The sequence below is a fragment of the Sapajus apella genome, unplaced genomic scaffold (assembly GCF_009761245.1).
Source record: "Sapajus apella isolate SASKATOON/1434 unplaced genomic scaffold, GSC_monkey_1.0 scaffold4, whole genome shotgun sequence".
Taxonomy (NCBI): domain Eukaryota; kingdom Metazoa; phylum Chordata; class Mammalia; order Primates; family Cebidae; genus Sapajus; species Sapajus apella.
Genome location: NW_022436944.1, coordinates 25005685 through 25027245, shown reverse-complemented (window position 1 = coordinate 25027245; position 21561 = coordinate 25005685). Strand labels below are relative to the sequence as shown.

At 38.7% G+C, this 21561-nt stretch overlaps 1 protein-coding gene across 22 annotated transcripts in view; it reads right to left on the bottom strand.

Annotated features, from left to right (window-relative positions):
* The window catches only part of TFDP2 (transcription factor Dp-2), a 176063-nt gene that overhangs the window by 27272 nt on the left and 127230 nt on the right, over positions 1–21561 (bottom strand). For 9 of the 22 annotated variants that reach the window (XM_032264649.1, XM_032264640.1, XM_032264680.1 and 6 more), the window contains 5 exons: positions 20944–21047; positions 16223–16325; positions 11207–11328; positions 9727–9774; positions 1040–1202 (listed from right to left, as the gene is read on the bottom strand). In XM_032264649.1, the coding sequence (XP_032120540.1) occupies positions 1040–1202; positions 9727–9774; positions 11207–11328; positions 16223–16325; positions 20944–20960 (453 nt within the window). In that variant the 5' untranslated portion in view covers positions 20961–21047. Of the gene's footprint in view, positions 1–1039; positions 1203–9726; positions 9775–11206; positions 11329–13213; positions 13293–16222; positions 16326–20943; positions 21048–21561 lie in introns of those variants that run through there. The other 13 variants (XM_032264685.1, XM_032264603.1, XM_032264612.1 and 10 more) reach the window with 4 other exon arrangements.

The window sequence follows — 21561 nt, the reverse complement described above, 5'->3', positions numbered from 1 at the left end:
CATGGTGGCTCATGCCTGTAATGCCAGCACTTTGGGAGGCTGAGGGTGAAGGATCATTTGAGTTCAGGAGTTCAAAATCAGCCTGTGGCAACATAGCGAGAACCCTATCTCAAAAAAATAAAAAAATTAATAAAAAAAAATTATATAAATAAATTAATACATTTTCTTTCTGTAGAGGCAGAAAATGGCCTTGCCATTTTTGTTCCCAATTACTCAGAAGGCTGGGGCACAAGAATCACTCAAACCTGGGAGGCATGTTCAGTGAGCCAAAATTGCACCACTGCACTCCATTTATTTGAGACTCTGCCAGACAACTGAATTTTTATCTTTTTTTTCTTTTTTAAAGACAGGGTTTCACCATGTTGGTCAGGCTGCTCTTGAACTCCCAACCTCAGGTGATCCGCCCGCCTTGGCCTCCAAAGTGCTTGGATTACAGGTGTGAATCACCACACCCGGCCGCAACTGAATTTTTAATAAACATATTTCTGTATTCCTTTTCCAATTAAAAATAAAATTTTCCTGTTGACTTAGACACTGAAGAAACAATAAGATTCAGAAACATATAAAAAATTACTGGTGGCTGGGTGCAGTGGCTCATGCCTATAATCCCAGCACTCTGGGAGGCTGAGGCAGGTGGATCACTTGAGGTCAGGAGTTCATGACCAGCCTGGCCAACATGGTGAAATTCTGTCTCTACTAAAAATACGAAAGTTAGCTGGGCATGGTGGCAGGCGCCTGTAATTCAAGCTACTCAGGAGGCTGAGGCAGCAGAATCATTTAAATCCAGGAGGTCAAGTTGCAGTGAGCCGAAATCGTGCCACTGCACTCCAGCCTGGGCAACAGAGCGAGACTTCGCCTAAAAAAGAATTCCCTCCAAAATAAAACTCAACAACAACAAAAAAATCCCCCCAAATACAGGATGAAACTCTTAAGTATAGTCATTCACCTAGCTTATCTGATTCCTCAAATCTATTACACAGGTAACACAAAGAAGTAGCATCATCCATCAAAATCCATGGCAGGTTCATGGTCTACCTACCGAATCAGCTGCCAAATGGTTATTTGAATTGGTGAACTCTGACACCAGCTCATCAGCAACTTCATTGTATGATGTTGTACCTTTTCGCTGAACTTTCTCACACACTTTCATTGAAAAGTGTCTCAAGCCTTTGCCATTTTTATCTCCTTTTTTGCTCCGTTTACTAGAAGAGAAAAAAATTTTTTTTACTCCATTATACCTATTAGAGACTTCCTTTACAAATCTCTGTAAGATAATGCAAGAAGACAGTAATTTAAGTTTTGCTTCACGTGGCAAAAATTTAATAGAGATGAGAAATGTTTATTTAAACTTACTTTTTGCCTTAAGGGCCTAATAAAATATGAAGTTAGAGTGCTTTTCTATGCACATCATTTATTTATTCAACAAATATTTACTGAACAGTTACTATTCTGTGCCAGACACTGTTAGTGACACTGACAATAAGTCAGTGAAAAAACACAAAAACTCTGCCCTTGTACAGCTAACATACTTACCTTTTTGTATTCTATGTAGATTATATGTTTTTTTTACTGAAATTAAAACTACAGTCATTTGCTGCATATACAACAGTGGTCCCCTAAGATTACAATGGAGCTGAAAAATTCTCATTGCCTAGTGATGTAGTAGACATTGTAATGCCATAGCATACTGCATTACCCTGATGCTGGCAAACAAAGCTACTGCACTGCCAGTGTTATAAAAGTCTAGCATGTGCAATTATGGACAGTACATAATACTTGATAATAAATGACTATGTTACCGGTTACCATATTTACTAAACTATACTTTTCATCATTATTTTAGAGTGTACTTCTTCAGATTATAAATTAAACTGTAAAAAGCCTCAGGCAATCCTTCAGGAAGTATCTGGAAGAAGGCATTGTTATCACAGGAGATGACAGCCCCATGCATGTTACTGCCCCTGAAGACCTTCCAATGGGACAAGATTTAAAGGTAGAAGACAGTGATGTTGATGATCTTGACCCCCTGTAGCCCTAGGATGGTGTGTACTTCTGTCTCAGTTTTCTTTCTTTCTTTCTTTTTTCTTTTTTGGAGAAAAGAGTCTTGCTCTATCCCCTAGGCTGGAGTGCAGTGGTGCAATCTTGGCTCACTGCAATCTCTGCCTCCTGGATTCAAGTAACTCTCCTGCCTCAGCCTCCTAAGTAGCTGGGATAACAGGTGTGCACCACCATGCCTGGCTAATTTTTGTCTTTTTGGTAGAGAGGGGGTTTTGCCATGCTGGCCAGGCTGTTCTCGAACTCCTGACCTCAGGTGATCCATCCACCTTGGCTTCCCAGCTGGGATTACAGGTGTGAGTCACTTCACTTGGTTCTGTGTCTCAGTTTTCTGTTTTTGTTTTTTTGATTCAGGGTCTCACTCTCTTGCCCAGGTTGGAGTGCAATGGTGCCATGATGGCTCACTGCAGCCTAAACCTCATGTGCTCAAGTGATCCTTCCACCTCAGCCTTCCAAGTAGTTAGAATTACAGGTGCATGTCACCACGCTTGGCTAATTTATTTTCTTTTTTGTAGAGACAAGGTCTCGTTATGTTCCCCAGGCTGCTCTTGAACTCCTGACCTCAAGTGATCCCTCCTACCTCAGCCTCCCAAAGTGTTGGGTTTCAAGTGTGAGCCACCCTGCCCAGCCACAACTCAGTGTTTAACAAACAAGTTTCAAAAGTATAAAAAAAAGTTAAAAACAAACAGAAAAAAGCTTATGGAATAAGGATATAAAGAAAATATTTTTGTACAGCGGTACAGTATGTAATGATCAATCACAGTAACTGGGGTATCCATCATCTCAAGTCTATTGTTTCTTTGTATTAGGAACATTCCAATTCCATTCCTCTAGTTACTTAAAATATACAATCAATTGGTTGTTAACTACAGCAACCTATTGTATTACAAAATACTAGGAATGATTCATTCTATCTAAGTGCATTTTTGGAGCCATTAATATGTTTGTGGGTTTCTCTTTGTTTTTTTTGAGAAAGTGTCTCGCCTGATCCCCTAGGCTGGAGTGCAGTGATAAGATCTCAGCTCACTGCAACCTTCACCTCCCGGGTTCAAGTGATTCTCCTGCCTCAGCCTTCTGAGTAGCTGGTATTACAGGTGCCCACCACATGACTGGCTAATTTTTGTATTTTTAATAGAGACGGGGTTTTACCATATTGGCCAATCTGGTCTCGAACTCTCGACCTCGTGATCCACCCACTCTGCCTCCCCAACTGCCGGGATTACAGATGTGAGCCACCGTACCTAGCTATGTTTAAGTGTTACTGTAAGAGTTAAATAGTTTGAGAACATTAAAAAGTTTATAAAGTAAAAAAGTTATAGTAAGCTAAGGTTAACTTATTATTGAAGAAAGAAAAATATTTTTAAAATAAATTACTGTAGCCTAAGTATACAGTGATTATAAAGTCTATAGTAGTGTGCAGTAATGTCCTAGGCCTTCATATTCACTCACCACTCACGGACTGACCCAGAGCTACTTCCAGTCCTGCAAGCTCCCTTCATGAAAAGTGCCCTATAAAGGTGTATCATTTAAAAAATATCTTTTACAAAGTATTTTTACTCATACCTTTTCTATGTTTAGGTATGTTCAGATGCACAAATACTTATCACTGTGTTACAATTACCTATAGTATTCAGTATAGTAACATACTATGCAGGTTTATAGCCTAGGAGCAATAAGCTATACCAAGTACCTAGGTGTGTAGGAGGCCACACCATTCTGGGTTTGGGTAAGTACACTTGATGATGTTCATGTAACGATGAAATCACCTAATTAAGCATTTCTCAGAACACATCCCCTCATTAAGTGATGTGGGACTGTGAATATATTTATTGATAAATAATTTACATGTTCTATGTTATGTACATATAAACAGATACTAAAATGCAGTTTTAAAAGGAATATGAGGAAACAACAGATATCTTTTTCTTTTCCTTATATTCCCAAAGAATCGTGTGTGCATCCTTTGTGACAGAATAGGTATCTTACCTCACAGACTATTTATTTGAAATCATATGGAATAACTGAAATATATTGAATGCTATAAGTGGGGGAGTAGAATGGCGAGATTTTCAGTTAGGCAGACATTCTCACTGCAAATCAGAAGATTTTGGAATCAGAATTAAACAGTAGAAGTGGAACTGATGAGGCAAAAGCAGAGACAAAGACCAATTTGAGAGGCTATTGTAATAGTCCAGGTGATAGAAGAATCCCCAAACTGGGCAGTGGTAGGACAGGAGACAAAAAGATGGATTTACAAAATTTTTAAAGATAAAAATCAATAAAACTGATGTGGAAGGTAAGGAAGAGAGGAATATAGAATAACCTCTAGAAAGAAGGGTCATTTGGCCGGGCGCGGTGGCTCAAGCCTGTAATCCCAGCACTTTGGGAGGCCGAGGCGGGTGGATCACGAGGTCAAGAGATCGAGACCATCCTGGTCAACATGGTGAAACCCCGTCTCTACTAAAAATACAAAAAAAAATTAGCTGGGCATGGTGGCACGTGCCTGTAATCCCAGCTACTCAGGAGGCTGAGGCAGGAGAATTGCCTGAACCCAGGAGGCGGAGGTTGCGGTGAGCCGAGATCGCGCCATTACACTCCAGCCTGGGTAACAAGAGCGAAACTCCGTCTCAAAAAAAAAAAAAAAAAAAGAAAGAAGGGTCATTTACTGAGATCAAAGAGACGAATTAAGTTTATGAGTTGCATTTTAAACCTCCTAATCAGCACTGTCCAATACCCCTAGGCACAACTCACATGTGGCTACTGAGTACTTGATATGTGGGAAGTGTGAACTGAGATATGTTTAAGTTGAACACACTGGATTTTAAATACTTAACATGAGGAATGAATGTAAAATACCTCACTAGTGATTTTTATATTTAATTACACATTGAAATACAATGTTTTGGATATACTGAATTAAATTAAAAATATTAGGCTGGACGTGGTGGCTCATACCCGTAATCGCAGCACCTTGGGAGGCTGAGGCAAGCAGATCATTTGAGGTCAGGAGTTTGAGACCAGCCTGGCCAACATAGTGAAACCCCGTTTCTACTAAAAATTACACTACACCACACCACACACCACACCATGGGTGTAGTGATGCGTGCCTGTAATCCCAGCTAATCAGGAGGCTGAGGCAGGAGAATTACTTGAACCCAGGAGGTGGAGGTTGCGGCAAACCAAGATCGTGCCATTGCACTACAGCTTGAGCAACAAGAGTGAAACTTTTCTTTCAAAATTTTTATTGGACAACAATGATGTTGTGTATGGGATTATATATATAGCCAGGCAAAGAACTAGTTAATGGCATAAAGTAAATAATTTCTCTACTTAGTGGTTACATACTTTCTTCTTTTTAAGACTACACAAGTACAGTAGTGAAAAGGGGGTCAAGTGTAGAACAATGAGTTCAATCTGTGTTCAAATGACTGTGAACAATCAATTAAGATAACTCACTACCTTTGGGCCAGCCAGTTATATACTTTTGAAAAGCCAGGAGTGAAGTAGGGTTGTTTTTCATCCAATTCTTGGTCTTTCTGTTAAAGGGAGTGATAAGACAGGGTGGTTTAGGCAATCATTTGGCTAACTGGCTCTCTGTATCATGTCTGGATAATATTTAAAGGAAGAAACTAAACGTCCTTAAGTAGCAACAACTATAATTTTAACAACTATTATTAAACGCTGATAGCTATACTCTTGAAATATAGATACAAGCCTACATATAAGAATTTTATAAAATCAGTTCAGTGCACTAAATTAATAATAAACTTGAAGAAAACATGGTTAAATATCAATATCAGTAAACTATCAGAGACATATTTTGAACAATTTACTCTATTTAACTCTGATCCACAGTCATTTATCTGAAAAATGCAGAATACCCATCTCACAAGTTGTGAGGATGAAATGCATATAACATATGGTACACTATAAGTGATTTTATCTCCTTCATAAGCTGCCAAAATTTTCTCAAGCAATAGAAAACCAAAGGGCACTACTCAACAATGGCTGAATCAAGAAATTAAGCTTATTATTTGGAAGGTTAATAGAATATCATGCCAAAACTCAATCAATATACACTTTAAAATTCAACAAGGAAGGTTAGAAGACTCAACACCTGCCATGCACAGATGAGGGATTTGGTCCTGCAACCAATCCAGTAAACCACTTTGAAAGTTAAGCAAAAAATGGCTCTAGTTAAAGAACACTAAAAGGCAAAAGGCTATATAAAGAACTACAACACTGAAAAACCAAAAAACCCAATTCAAAAATGGGCAAAGGGCTGGGTGCCGTGGCTCATGCCTGTTATCTCAACATTTTGGGAGGCCGAGGCAGGTGAATCACTTGAGGTCAGGAATTCAAGACCAGCCTGGCGAACACAGTGAAACCCCATCTCCACAAAAAATACAAAAATTAGCCGGGCGTGGTGGCACAGGTCTGTAATCCCAGCTACTTGGGAGGCTGAGGCAGGAGAGTCACTTGGATCCAGGAGGCAGAGGTTATAGTTCGTGTCACTGCGCTCCAGCCTGGGAGTGAGACTCCATCTCAAGAAGAAAAAAAAAAGGTGAAAGACTTAATAGTCATTTATCCAAAAAGATATACAAATGGCCAAAATGTACATGAAAAGGTGCTCAACATCACTCATCACTAAACAAATGTAAATCAAAACCATAATGAGATGCCACTTCATACCTATTAGAATGGCTATTACTAAACAAAAACTGAAAACGAGAAGTGTTGGAGAGGATGTAGAGAAGCTGCACCCACTGCACACTGCTGGTGGAAGTATAAAATGGTACAGCCACTGTGGAAAACAATACCGCAATTTCTCAAAAAAGTAAACACAGAATTACCATATGACTCCGTAATTCCACTTCTGGGTATATACCCAGATTAATTTGAAAGCAGGAACTCAAACAGATGTTTGTACACCCATGTTCATAGCACCATTATTCACAATAGTTAACATGTGGAAGCAACCCAACTGCCCACCAATGGATAAATAGATAAAATGTGGTATATACATGCAATGAAATATATTCAGCTTTTTTTTTTTTTTTGAGACGGAGTTTCGCTCTTGTTACCCAGGCTGGAGTGTAATGGCGCGATCTCGGCTCACCGCAACCTCCGCCTCCTGGGTTCAGGCAATTCTCCTGCCTCAGCCTCCTGAGTAGCTGCGATTACAGGCACGCGCCACCATGCCCAGCTAATTTTTTGTATTTTTAGTAGAGACGGGGTTTCACCATGTTGACCAGGATGGTCTCGATCTCTTGACCTCGTGATCCACCCGCCTCGGCCTCCCAAAGTGCTGGGATTACAGGCGTGAGCCACCGCGCCCGGCTTATATTCAGCTTTAAAAAGGAATAAAATTCTGATACATGCTACACTACAGATGAACCTCAAAGACGTAAGTAACATAAGCCAGACATAAAAAGATAAATATTGGGCTGGGAACAGTGGGTCATGCCTGTAATCCTAGCACTTTGGGAAGCCAAGATGAGTGGATCACCTGAGGTCAAGAGTTTGAGACCAGGCTGGCCAACATGGTGAAACCCCATCTCTATAAGAAATAAATAAATAAATATTGTATGATTCCACTTATATGAAATCAAAGTATAACCAAATTCATAGAAAACAGAACAGATGGACTGTGAGGGAGTGGGAAATGGAGCGTTGTTGCTTCATGGGGAAAGAGTTTCAATACGGGATGGTGAAAAAGTTCTGGAGATGGATAGTGGTGATAGTTGCCCAACAACTTATTATTTCTCCATGGTTCTTTTGGTTTTGAACTCGCTTATGTTTTGTTGTCTTTTATGCTGAAGTTTTGATGGTTTCATGGTTTCATAAGCCAGTATATTTCTGCAAACAAGATGCTGTAGTTTATGTATTTCATCATCAATTATGGCTACAAAACCAAATTCAACATGTGAGTGGGTCAAGTTTCTGAGCAAAACTAATACAAACTATTGCATTCGTTTTCTTCTTTTTACATTGCTCCTCATGGAGCTGGACTATCCCATAGGTAATGTGCCCAGAGTAGCCTGTTCTTCATTCTTTAAATTACTTCCATTGTCACATCTGGTTAACTACTACTGCTGCTACCTTCAGCAAAGGTATGCTTTTTCCCGAAAAAAATAGTTCAGGATGCTTATTTCACAAATTAGAAATAAGGATTAAAATAAAAGTTTACTTTTCTAATTTAGCTAGTAATTTTAAAGAATAAACACAGGCTTGTTTCAAAAATTAAAATAATTGTAGAAATGTTATGAAAATAACTGTCTATTCTGGCCAAGCACAGTGGCTCACACCTGTAATCCTAGGACTTTGGGAGGCCAAGGAAGGCAGATTGCTCGAGCCCATGAGTTCAAGACCAGCCTGAGCAACATAATGAGACCTCATCTCTACAAAAAATGTAAAACCTAGCCAGGGGTGGTGGTGTGTGCCCGCTACTCAGGAGGCTAAGGTGGGAGGATTGCTTGTGCCCAAGAGGTCAAGGCTGTAGTGAGCCGTGACTGTGCCACTGCACTCCAGCCTGGGTGACAGAGCAAGATGGAGTCTGCCGTCGCATAGGCAGGAGTGCAGTGGCTCAATCTCGGCTCACTGCAACCTCTACCTGCTGGGTTCAAGCGATTCTCCTTCCTCAGCCTTCCAAGCAGTTGGGATTACAGGCGTGCGCCACCATGCCTGGCTAATTTTTGTATTTTCAGTAGAGTCGGGGTTTCGCCATGTTGGCTAGGCTGGTCTCAAACTCCTGACCTCAAGTGATCCACCCACCTCAGCCTCCCAAAGTGCTGGGTTACAGGTGTGAGCCACCGCAACTGGACAGAAACTCCTACATTTTCTAATTTGCTGTACCCTGAGAAACTAGATGGCCAAGTGTGTGCAAATTCAGTCTAAAATGAAAGTGAACAGGTTCTGAGTGAGAATCTTCAGACTACGTATAAAGGATGTGTGTTTTCTTGTCCTGACACTAATGCAGTTTCAGTTCTTTGGTGGCTTTTGTTGCTTGCTTCTTGGTCTTAACTGTTTTCAACAGATACAATCATATCTGAGGAGCTGCCGTATCATAGAAATACATGGTGAAATGTTCTTTTCTCTTTAATGGAAAGTCCTCTTTCCAACTCAAACTGGTCTTTACTGGTGTTTATCCTTGGAAAGGGTAACAGCACAAGTTCTTGCAGATGTATTTAGCAATGTTTAAGGCCTGAAAATGGAACTATTTATCAGTTAAAATTGGTGGCACCTCTGCACTGCAAACGGTACAAAAAACGAGATTCTAGCTGAGATGATGCCACTGCATGCTAGCCTGGGTGACAAAGCGAGACTCTTGTCTCAAGAAAAAGGAAAGAAAAGAAAAGTTTGTTAAAGTTTGGGCCTATTAGGGTAATGTGGAGTATTCACGTGACAGAACTCATTTCCCAGAAGGAAAGAGTAGGGGGACTAACGGATATATTATCAACAGCCAATCTGCTCACAGGGTAATTTCTCCTGAAACCATACAGATTCTATGAATGAACTGGGCCACTCAATGTAGAATGAAATAATGGCAAAAACTGAATGAAGTTTAAGTTACATGAAGAAAAACATCGCACAAAACCAGAGTAGTCGCAATACCAACAACCTCTCTATACAGCAAAATCTTTCAAACAAAATACTTAGACTTATACTCACCTTTCTGAAAAATCAGAGTCTATAAATTCTCTAGCCCGTTTTCTATCACTAAAAAGGAAAAAAGATAGCGTAAGAACAACACATACTTAGACACAATTTAATTTCGTTAATACTTTAGTATAACTTATCTAATTCTACACTGAATATATTCAAAGACTAAAACTGACACATACAAAAGATAGGTATATGAAATAAATCTTAATTTTATCATGTGAACGAGACATCACAACATAATAATCATGAGTTGAAATCAGCTCAATGAATAGTTAGGGAGGAAAACACTGGAAACTTGCAAGCAAGACAGAGAAAAATTACATTCACTCCGCAAAATACTGACCATAAAACACCAGACAATCCTGCCACCTCCAATATAAAGCACAAATGGGGCTGAAAACATCCAGACCCTGTCCATTTCCAAAGTGGGCCAACACTGCTGGCACAGGCTTGGCTTTCACGTTATAATCTTTCAAGGCCATACAGAAATCCAAGGTAACCTTAGATCTACGTAAGAATGTTTGTAAGGGTTGAATAATGCCCACAGAATTACAGGTCACTTTTGCTCATTTGATAATGGAAAAGTATGTATACACAGAACGAGTCTGTCTTTAATACTTATGTGTTTGTACATGTGTGTGCATATATTTATGTATATTGATATGTACACAACGGAAAGCACCTTGCCAGGATTATTAGTTTCACTTAATATACCTGAAGCAAGGAGATTCTTACTGAACTAAGATTTACCATCTGCTTGCTCAAACTCACATATGATAGAATCACCATGTAGTATTCCACCATGTAGATAACTTCTAAAGTAACAAAATGTCTAAAGTGACAAAATGAGGTTTTGAGTCACTTATCTTATTTCTTTTTCTTTTATGGAAGTATGAGGTGCTAAAGCTAAGGAGTGGAGAAAGGCCTAAGTATTTTACAGGCAAAGATGAAACATATTTAAGTTTGTACTACAAGTGGCAAATGAGTAACATGGAAGGTTGATTCAATTGTTCAGTGTTTAAAAAGAATCAAGAGGAAATTTAATAAAAGTTTTATTTGGCCCCTTTTCCTAGCCTTTTCTGCTTTTTTAAGGAAATAAGAATTCATAGGGGGAAATTCTGAGGATAGCCAACACTTAATATTTAATGCCTTTTTTATGTTAGTTAAAAATATATAAAATATAGTTTTTATATCTCTAAAGTTAAATGTTATAATAATAAATGTAGTCCTATTTCAGAGTTTAAAAAGTCACAGGGTTTAATTACAAGTTATTGTACGGTATTTCTCTGTTTAAAAATAGTTGTTCCAGAGATGATTTATATCTAAGATATAAAGTGAAATAAAATAGGCGATTTTGAAGGAAAAACATTTGTTTTTAAGAACTAGACTAAAATAAAACAAGAACAGAAGACAAGATAGTGAGGAAAAAAAAGTCTAAACTTTTTTTTTTAACGGTTTAAAAAATAGTAACTTGCAACACTCTTACCCAGGGACCCAGCCAGTAGCTTCTGCTATGTGTGTCTGAGTAACCATTGCTGGTGCAGGGGTATATGGGCTCCCAATCAGAACACTTCCTGAACTGGTTAGTCTCTGTGGTGTGCTTATAATCTGTAAAGTTAGGAACAAAGAATATAATATTCTTAATTATTAAGAAAAGCCTACAGGTAGAAAATAACGTTGATTGCTAACCTACATATGAGGAAACCTTGCTGCCTAAAAGACACTTAATGTCAGTCATCTAAAAATATAAGCAACACCTCTGATGAACTTATATCCTAGGCCCTTAAGACACAAGTATCCTGAATACTGACATGAGGTCGTAACACAGGTTTCAGCAAATGAGTGGCAATTTGGAAGGATTAAGTAAATAACTGACAATGCTTTCAAAATCAGAAAAATGAAAAGTTTTCTTTGAAACTGAGGAAATAAATTACAGTACAGCTTGATTTACTAGAACCAGGGTAACAGCAAAGCAGACTTCCATAGTCCGTCATACAGTATACACAAAGATACTATCCAGCTTGGATTATTACATAGATGCAATTTTATCCATTTTTAAGAGTATTGGGCTGGGTGCAGTGGCTCTTGCCTATAATCCCAGCACTTTGGGAGGACCAGGCAGGTGGAGCATCTGAGGTCGGGAGTTCAAGACCAGCCTGTCCAATATGGTGAAACCCTGTCTCTACTAAAAATACAAAATTAGCTGGGCGTGGTGGCGCATGCCTGTAATCCCAGCTACACAGGAGGCTGAGGCAGGAGAATTGCTTGAATCCAGGACGCAAAGGTTACAGTGAGCCGAGATCACGCCATTGCACTCCAGCCTGGGCAAAAAGAGCAAAACTCTGTCTCAAACAAACAAAAAAAGAGTATTTCATGTTATTAAATACTCTTCAAAATATGACCATGAAACATTCTACCATGTGGATTTATTATTCCCTACTAGATATATATGGATTTTTAATTATTTACTATTATAAAGAATGCTGTGATAAACATTTTTGTACAAAGACCTTGCCCTTAATTTCTATTTCCTAAGGCTAGACTCCAGAAAGGGGATTAATGGAATCCCTAAAGACTTTTTTAAAAGGTACCTTATATGTGTTACCAAATTGCTTTCCAAGTCTTAAAATTTTCACTGGTTTAAAAAAAAAACAAAACACGTTTTTTCCGAAGACATTTATAGTAATTAACATTAAAAAAAACTAGCCGCCTAGTAATGACTTCAGAAGTATTTTCATGTAAAAAAAAAAAAAAAAAAAAAAGGAAGAGGCATGATCCAGTGAATGAGGATATTAATGTAAAATGATTGGCTCCTATGTGGATAATTGTTGAAGCAACTGCTGGGTATATAGTTCTATTTTTGTAAAGTTTTGAAAGCGTTCATGATAGTAAGTTTTAAGTCCCAGTTAAGAGAGAAAAATATCTACAGGGACTACATGTAATTGTTAATAAATCCTCAAACAAGAGAAATAGTTGTATTTCCCTACTGTCTTATGCAAGACAAAATGCTAATTAATTTTTATCTCCCTGACCAAATGAAACCTGTTTCTGCTGCCAGGGGGAATCATTAAGTTCATTGCTGACTTGCCACATACATAACCAAAGGGAAGGATTCATAAGCATTTCAAGCCCTCCGTTTGCATTTGAAGGAAAGAGTCAAACAATAACCTCTGTAGTATAAAAATAGTTCAGACCTAGTTATTAAAGTCTAGTCAATATTTATTCATTTATCAAGTATTTAACAACCTTAGTTAGCTTCTGTTCATGTTTTGACATTATGTTAGTTTGGGGCAGGAAGATGTTAGTACCTACAAATATTTATGAAATAGTTTTAAGAAGTTCATTCTATAGTTTAAAAAAATAAAAACAAATGATACTAATTCTGACAGATGTCTGGAGAGTTCTGATTATGTACGATACACCAAGGGTATTAAATAAGGCGCTCAGAAGTTTTCCTAGTGAGAAAACATAAAGTCAGACAATGTGTTTGTACCTCTTATCAAATTCTGCCTTGCATTCTAAGTATGCTTGCACTTCCCACTCCACATGTCTGGTCCTGCATCTCCACTTTCATTTCAGTGCAGGATCTTTAAGGGTGGAGAGTACCTTGCTAAACTAAGTTCTTTGCAGAGTTTAACACAGTGGCAGGAAGCTCTTAGGAAAGGCACAATAAATATTTACTGTTGGGATAAAATACTCAACTTTTAAAGTAATAGGGGAAAAAAGGACCTTCATTTACTGATATGCTAAAAGGATTATATAAAGTCCACTAAAAAAAAAATATATATATATATATAGAAAGCATAGTTTCCACCAATCACAACATCACATTCTGTATCATGCTGACCTTGGGTATAGACAGCTTATGAAGAAAAATGTGAGTTATCTGATTAGCCTCCGGTCGACTCTATTCCTTGAACCGGAGTGTCTACAAAGCTATTCTAAGCATTCCAATTTACCCTTGAAACAGATTGTATTACTCCTGGAGTATTGTTACTGAGGAGATCTTTTCCTATATGGTATTAGCAGCCTACATGCTTGGTTTTGCTGATTTACAGGGCTTTGTAGAAAAAAAAAGAAAGAAGCTGGGCACAGTGGCTCACACCTGTAATCCTAGCACTTTGGGAGGCAGAGGCAGGTGGATCATTTGAGGTCAGGAGTTCAAGACCAGACTGGCCAACCTGGTGAAACCCTGTCTCTACTAAAAATACAAAAATTAGTGAGGTGTGGGGGTAGGTGCTTATAATCCCAGCTACCGCAGAGGCTGAGGCAGGAGAATCACTTGAACCCAGGTGCCAGAGGAGGAGGTTTTAGTAAGCTGAGATCATGCCACTGCACTCCAGCCTGGGCAACAGAGGGAGACTCCACCTCAAAAAAAAAAAAAAAAAAAGAAAAGAAAAAAAGAAAGGAACAAGGGAAACAGGACATAGAGAAAAACTGTCTCTCTTTATGAAAATGACTTTGAAAGTAAATTCTAGTTTACATTTTCTTGTTTTCCCTTCCTCACTGTCAGATTGTTAGCTGATATTATTTTGCTGATCGGCGAGTGATTAGCAACACTCTGCTCCCTTCTCTTAGCACAGGGCCTGGTACATAGCAATTCCTTAATAAACATTCCCTGCATGAACAAATTGGAGAGATGACACACTTGAATTGGAAAGATAAAGTCAAAAAGCTTATGAGATGCTATAAGTTCCTAAACTAGGATAATGAGAGTGAAATGTAAGAAATAAAAACAAAAGGAAAGCCAGTGAAACTTGAACAGTCACAGAATATAAGAAAATTGGTTTATAGGGTGATGAGCCAGTCATGCTTTCTAACCCTGAACCTAATGTTGAAATCCCAGGCCAGGTGCGGTGGCTCACTCCTGTAATCCCAGCACTTTGGGAGGCTGAGGCAGGTCTATCTCATTTGAGCTCAGGAGTTTAAGACCAGCCTGGCCAACATAGTGAAACCCCATATCTACTAAAAATACAAAAAATTAGGTGAGCATTGTGGTGAACAACTATAATCCCAGCTACTCAGGAGGCTGAGGCAGAAGAATCGCTTGAACCCAGGAAGTGGAGTTTGCAGTGAGCTGAGATTGTGCCACTGCACTGCAGCCTGGGTGACAGAGTGAGACTCCACCTCAAAAAAAAAAAAAAAAAAAAAAAAAGCCCAAACTGAAGTATTAAAGTTGGAGGTAAAAACATACTTTTAATATTCACTTGATACAATAAGGATAATGGAGTTTTAAATATCAGAGTCCCCTACCAAAAATCCAGACTTTTTTTTCTTTTTTTTTTTTTTTTTTTCACTTTAATTACTGCAAATCCTACGTTCCAATCCAGACATCCTTAATTTAAAATGTTATCATGTGGTTTCTCTGACAATAGAATTAGTTAGGCTGGGAAAATCACATAGCAATTGAACATTATTCTGAACATTTTCCTGCCCTCAATCAAGATATTTTATGTACTACTGCCATCTACAGTTTAAAAAGCCAAGATAGCATATGTATTCTAAAGGGAAAAAGTTACAAAATTATAAAGTGGTATATTAAGAGATTTCACTATTTGATGGAATTTTGGTTTTCACTGTAAGAAGCATACAGTTTTTACTCTTCTAAAATAATACAGCCATGAGATTATCTTATACAATTGACCCTTGAACAACATGGGCTTGAACTAGACAGGTCCACTTATACACGAATTTTCTTCCACTTCTGCCACCCCTGCGTCAGCCAGACCAACTCCTCCTTTTTCTCCTCCTCAGTCTACTCAATATGAAGACATCGAGGATGAAGACCTTTATGATAGTTCACTTCCACTTAATAAATTATAAATGTATTTCCCTAATGATCTTCTTAGTAATAGTTTTTCTAGCTTACTTTATTGTAAGAATACAGTATGTAATACATATTAACATACAAAACAACAATATTTATAGTAAGGCTTCTAATCAATAAGAAGGTATTAATAGTTAAATTTTGGAGGAATCAAAAGTTATATGTGGATTTCTGACTGCACAGGGGCTGTGCCCTTATCCCCGCATTGTTCAAAGGTCAACTGTATATATAATCATAAGATCCATAACTTACACAACCATAAGAGAACCTGTAAGAAAAGGGCATGTATCTCAGACTAAAATAGGTACCGCTAAACTAGTTTCCATAACCACAGAAAACAAATGAAAACTTTTCACGGGGCTTTTTGAAATTCCTATCTACCATTAAGATTTAGCTTCCAAAAGACATGTAAAGTTAAAAGGGCAAGTAGAAAAAGAAGGCTAAGAAGTAAATGGATGAGATTTTATCCAATAATTCTTTAACTAAACAAAAACTTTTTTAAAAATCATGGATGAAGGGGGTTAGGAGAACCAATAAATGGCTCTGAGTGTCTTAGTCCATTCAGGCTACTTTAACACACCACCTTAGATTGAGTAATTAATTAATTTTCTTTAAAGTCTTTTGCAAGGAGTATAAAACTTGGCAATTTACAAACCACAGAAACTTATTGCTCACTGTTCTGGAGGCTGCTGAGAGGTCCAAACTTAAAGCGCTGGCAGATTCAGTGCCTGGTGAGGGCTTATTCTCTCCTTCAAAGATGATGCCTTCTGGTTGCATCCTAATAGCAGAAAAGGTCCAGGGAGCTCCCTTCAACCTCTTTTATAAGGGCACTAATTCCACTCATGAGGGTGAAGCCCTCATGACTTCATCACTTCCCAAAAGGCCCCGCCTCTTAATACCACCATAGTAGGGATTAGGTTTCAACATGAATTTTGGAGGAACACATTCAGACCAGAGCATTCAGTTCCTGGCCCTCTAAAATTCATGTCTATTTCACAGGCAAAATGCATTCATTTCATTCCAATAGTCTTACAAGTCTTAACTCCTTCCCAAAATCAGATATGGGTAAGACTCAAAGGTGCAATTCATCCTGAGGCAAATTCCCCTCCAGCTGTGAGCCTGTGAAATCCAACCTGTTTCCAAAATACAATTAGGGGACAGGCACAGAACAGACATTCCCATTCCAAAAAGAAGAAAACAGAAAAGAAGAAAGGGATAATAGGTCCCAACCAATCCAAAACCCAACAGGGCAAACATTAACTTTTAAGGCTTCACAATAATCTTTGACTTGATATCCTGCCTTCTGGACACACTGGGGCAGGAGCTGGGCCCCGAGGTACCAGAAGCCCCCACCCCCATGACTTTACTGGGGACCGCCCATGTTGCAGTTCTCCTGGGTTGGGTCTGCATGTGGCTCTCCCAGGCTGGAGTTGTATGCTGAAGCTCTAGTAGACTAGGGCTTCAGGGAGTGACCCTGCCCTGCTCAGCTCCACTAAGCTTTGCCCTAGTGAGGGTTCCTAGTGGTGGCCTCACCTCTGTAGCAATTCTCTGCCAGGATCTGTTAAGGCTCTCCAAGGCATCTTTTGAAATCTAGGTGGAAGTTACCATACCCCGCAGCTTGTGCACTCTACACCTGTTGGAGATGGCATCACTCAGAAACTGCCAAGGTTCACCACCTATGCCCTTTAGAGCAGCAGCCACTGTGACTTGCACTATACCTGGGCCTACTGGAGCCACACCTGGAATGGCTAAGGAGCACTGTGCCAAAATTTGGGGAGAAGACTTGACACAGTGCCAGGCTGGGATTACCAGTGTTCCATTAGCGCCTGAAGCCCCTCTTTGATAGTTCTGTCCCCCATGCCTTGGTACTCTGGGCCTGTGATGGGGGCAGGGGACAGCACTGGTAATCACTGAATGCTGTGGGTTTATTCTTCCATTGTTTTGAAGAACAGCACCAAGCTTCTACCCATCCACGTTAATCTCCTTATCCAAAGGTGACTCCGCCACTCTTTTGGTGTTCTCTCTAGAACATGCTTTTTTATTCTTTACATGACCAAGCTGAGACTTTCCCAAATCTTCACTTTTGATTATAAATTATATCTTTATTTCTCTCTTCTCACATTTTACTATAAAGAGCCAAGAGAAGCCATGTTGATCCCTAAACACTTTGCTTAGAGATTTCTTTGGCCAATTATCCAACTTCACTGCTCCTAAGTTCCTCCGTCATTAGAACAGGAAAACAATTCACTCAAGTCCCTTGCCGCTTTTTTTGTTGTTGTTTGATTGTTTTATTTTTTTGAGACAGAGTCTCACTCTGTCAATCGGGCTACTACAGCCTTGAAATCTTGGGCCCAAGTGATCCTCTCTCCTTGGTCTCCTGAGTGGCTATGACTATAGGTGCCAAAATGCTTGGTTTTTTTTTTTTTTGGAGACAAAGTCTCACTCTGTTGCTCAGGCTGGAGTGCAGTGGTGCAATCTCTGCTCACCACAACCTCTGCTTCCTGGGTTCAAATGATCCTCCTGTCTCAGCCTCCCAAGTAGCTGGGGTTACGGGCACCTGCCACCATGTCTGGCTAATTTTTGTATTTTTAGTAGAGATGGGGTTTCACCATGTTGGCCAGGCTGGTCTCAAACTCCTGACCTCAAGTGATCCACCAGCCTTGGACTCCCAAAGTGCTGGGATTACAGGCATTAGCCACTGCACCCAGCCTAGCTAATTTTTTAAGTTTTTTTTTTTTTAGTAGAGATGGAGTCTCACTGTGTTGCCCAGGCTGGTCTGAAACTCCTGGACTCAAGAGATCCTCCTGCCTTGGCCTCACAAAATGTTGGGATTGCAGGAATGAGCCACTGTGCCCAGCCTTTTGCTGTTCTGTAACAAGGATGGCCTTGCCTCCAGTTTCCAATAACATGTCCCTCACTCCTGTCTAAGACCTCATTACAATGGCTTTTACCATCCATATTTGTGCCAACATTCTCTTCACAACCACTAAGGTAATCTCTAATTAGGAGTGAGGCTTTCTCTATAGCTCTCCTCTTCTGATTCCTCACCAGAATCACCCTTAATGGTCTACTCATCTCAAGAGGCTTTTTTCAGCCTGTTCCTCTGAACTCTTCCAGCTTCTACACATTATCCAGTTTCAAAGCCACTTCCACAGTTTTAGGTGTTTGTCATGGCAGCACCCCAGTTCTTGGTATTAATTTTTGTCTTAGTCTGCTATAACAAAATACCTTAGAGTATGGGTAATTTATAAACGATAGAAATGTATTTCTTACAGTTCTGGTGGCTGGGAAGTCCAAGATCAAGGCACTAGCAAACTTAGTGTCTAGTGAAGTGTTCACTCTCTGCTTCATAGATGGAGCCTTCTTGTAGTGTCCTCACTACAAGAAGTGGGGCAGAGTGGGGGCAAAGAGATCCTTTCAACTTCTTTATAAGGTCACTAATCCCATCCAAGAGAATGAAGCCCTCATAGCTTAATCTCTTCCCCAAAGGCCCCACCCCTTACGACCACCACAATGGGTACTGAGTTTCAACATGAATTTTGGAGGGACACATCCAGGAGATAGCAATGGGGTCTTATAACAATTAGGAAGCCAAAAAGGAAATTATGATTCCTGCCCAAGAACTCAGAACTGAAAAAAGAACCTTAGAAGTAGGTAAATTAAGGACTTGGGATGACCTGGTTGAAGGTAGAGCTCCAAATTTCCTCTCCTTCTTGTGACCTTTGTTTTGCAGATCCTGAGATTTACAGTAACCGAGTTAGTACCATACATCACTACTTATTAACAGAACTGGATGTGTAAGGGATCGTTCAAACTGACAATGGGAGAAAAATTATATATGCTTCCAAAGGAGAAATTCACATCTGGGGTATAGCAGCATTAAACAAACAAAAAATAAGGGAAAATAATCTCTCAAAATGTAAGAGTTCTGTAAGGGCAAGACTCATAAAGGTTTGAGTATATTTAATTTTGATGCTTATATAATTACATTTCAAAATGCAGACTTTTAAAAGTTGGGTGCTTTACCTCACTTCACCTATAGTAGTGGTTGGGGAGAGGCAAATGCTTAGCAAATGTCTGAAAATATAACGTGAGCTACCTTAAAATGAGGGCTCCTATTTAAGCTTAAACCTCTATGAGGTTTAGTACTAGATTATATTCTTCACATACTTACAGTAAATTGTGTTGTATCTTTAGCTTGATTTCTGCAGATGATAAACAGTCCTCAACTAACCAAGGAAAATGTCATGTCTAGAATGTGTCCTAAAGACTTTCTGAAACCATTAAGTACGTTAAAAGATATCTTTGTCTAAATAACTTTGCATTTAACATAGTCCACGGTGCTGTTGTACATCATGGGCAAAATTTATCTGCACTGCTCTATAGATGAAAAGATGACACTGACAACGAAGAGTTACTGCTTAGATATTTAAGTACTTTTACTAATGGTGGGTGAGGCCACTTAAATTAGACACAGTTTCAGAGTAGGTGAATGCAATCTTGTTTATAAATAAGTCTTCCGAAAGTGCTACACACTTTAAGCTCTAAGCATAGTTAACGAATGCACTTAGAGAAACAGTTGTTTTCCAGTTTTCATTCACTATCTCTACTGCTAAAGATTAAAATGAATTGGTATATTGTTTTTTCCCCAAAAGTCTTTAATGGAAGGAGTTTTAAATCACTCCAGATGTAGATTAACTATTAGGTCACATTTATGTGAGAATACATAGTTTAGGGTCGTAAAGGTTATTTTATAAGAAAAATAAAAAAGGAGGAGGACATAAAGTATAATACATTTCAAATCAACTTAACAACTAAATACAAGAGAAATCTCACATAAAGAGTAAAAACCTTAATAATACACATCCAGAGTCCACAGATTCAAATATGTGAAAATTAAATATTAGAGAGCACAATGCCTTTCTTTTACTCAAGCTCAAGACTTGACCAGATACATTCAGATAAAAACAAAATGTTTTTAAAAAGTGACTCAGGTAACTAAAATTAATTAGAATTTTTAAATTTATTTATTTATTTATTTGAGACAGGGCCTTGCTGTATCAGGCTGGAGTGCAGTTGCGCAAACACGGCTCACTGCAGCCTTGACCTCCTGGGCTCAAGCAATCCTCCCACCTCAGTCTCCCAAGTAGCTGCGATTTCAGGCATGCATTGCAGTGCCCAGCTGTTTTTTGTAGAGACAGGGTTTCACCATGTTGCCCAGGCTGGTCTTAAACTCTTGGGCTCAAGTGATCCACCTGCCTTGGCCTCCCAAAGTGTTGGCATTACAGGCGTGAGCCACCTACCATATCCGACTTAACTGGAATATCTGATCAAACGTCTTTAAATTAGTCTTAGCTAAACAAAGTTTCAATTCTAAGATTTAATAATTTTCTTACCATTTGGGGTCCAACATTCACATTGATTGGTCCTAAGGTTTTTGGTAAAATCTTTGTAGGTGAGTTGGTATTGGAAACTGGAAATGCAACAAATGAAATGTTGCCTGAAATGATATCAAAACATTAAATTAGTATTCTGCAATACCAAGGTCATTTTCTAGCTACATACATCCATGGACCTAATCCATTTTGTTGAAGTAATTTATAATTACCTTAAGTAAGCATATTACAAACAAAATACACCTTACTGAAAAGCCATATGAACGATTGCTTTGTTGTAACAAATACAATTAATTTTGCTGCATAACTATCTTATTTATATTTTACTGAAAATCTATAAATAGTTCCAATTAACTGATAACTATGAAATTTTCAATTGGTCTTTTAGAGGAAAAAATATTTACAGAATATATAATGCAAATCACAGTTTATATCAGAATTGAGAAAAGATCTTTAATAGACATGATAGAACAAATAATGTATGAAACATGAAAAGTAAAATAAACATTCAGATTTCTTTTTAGTACAAAATATTGCGACTAAAGGCTAACATATTTTCAAACTCTCAGATTGGTAATGCTTTGGGGTTTTATAATACTAGATAAAAAAACATGGTGC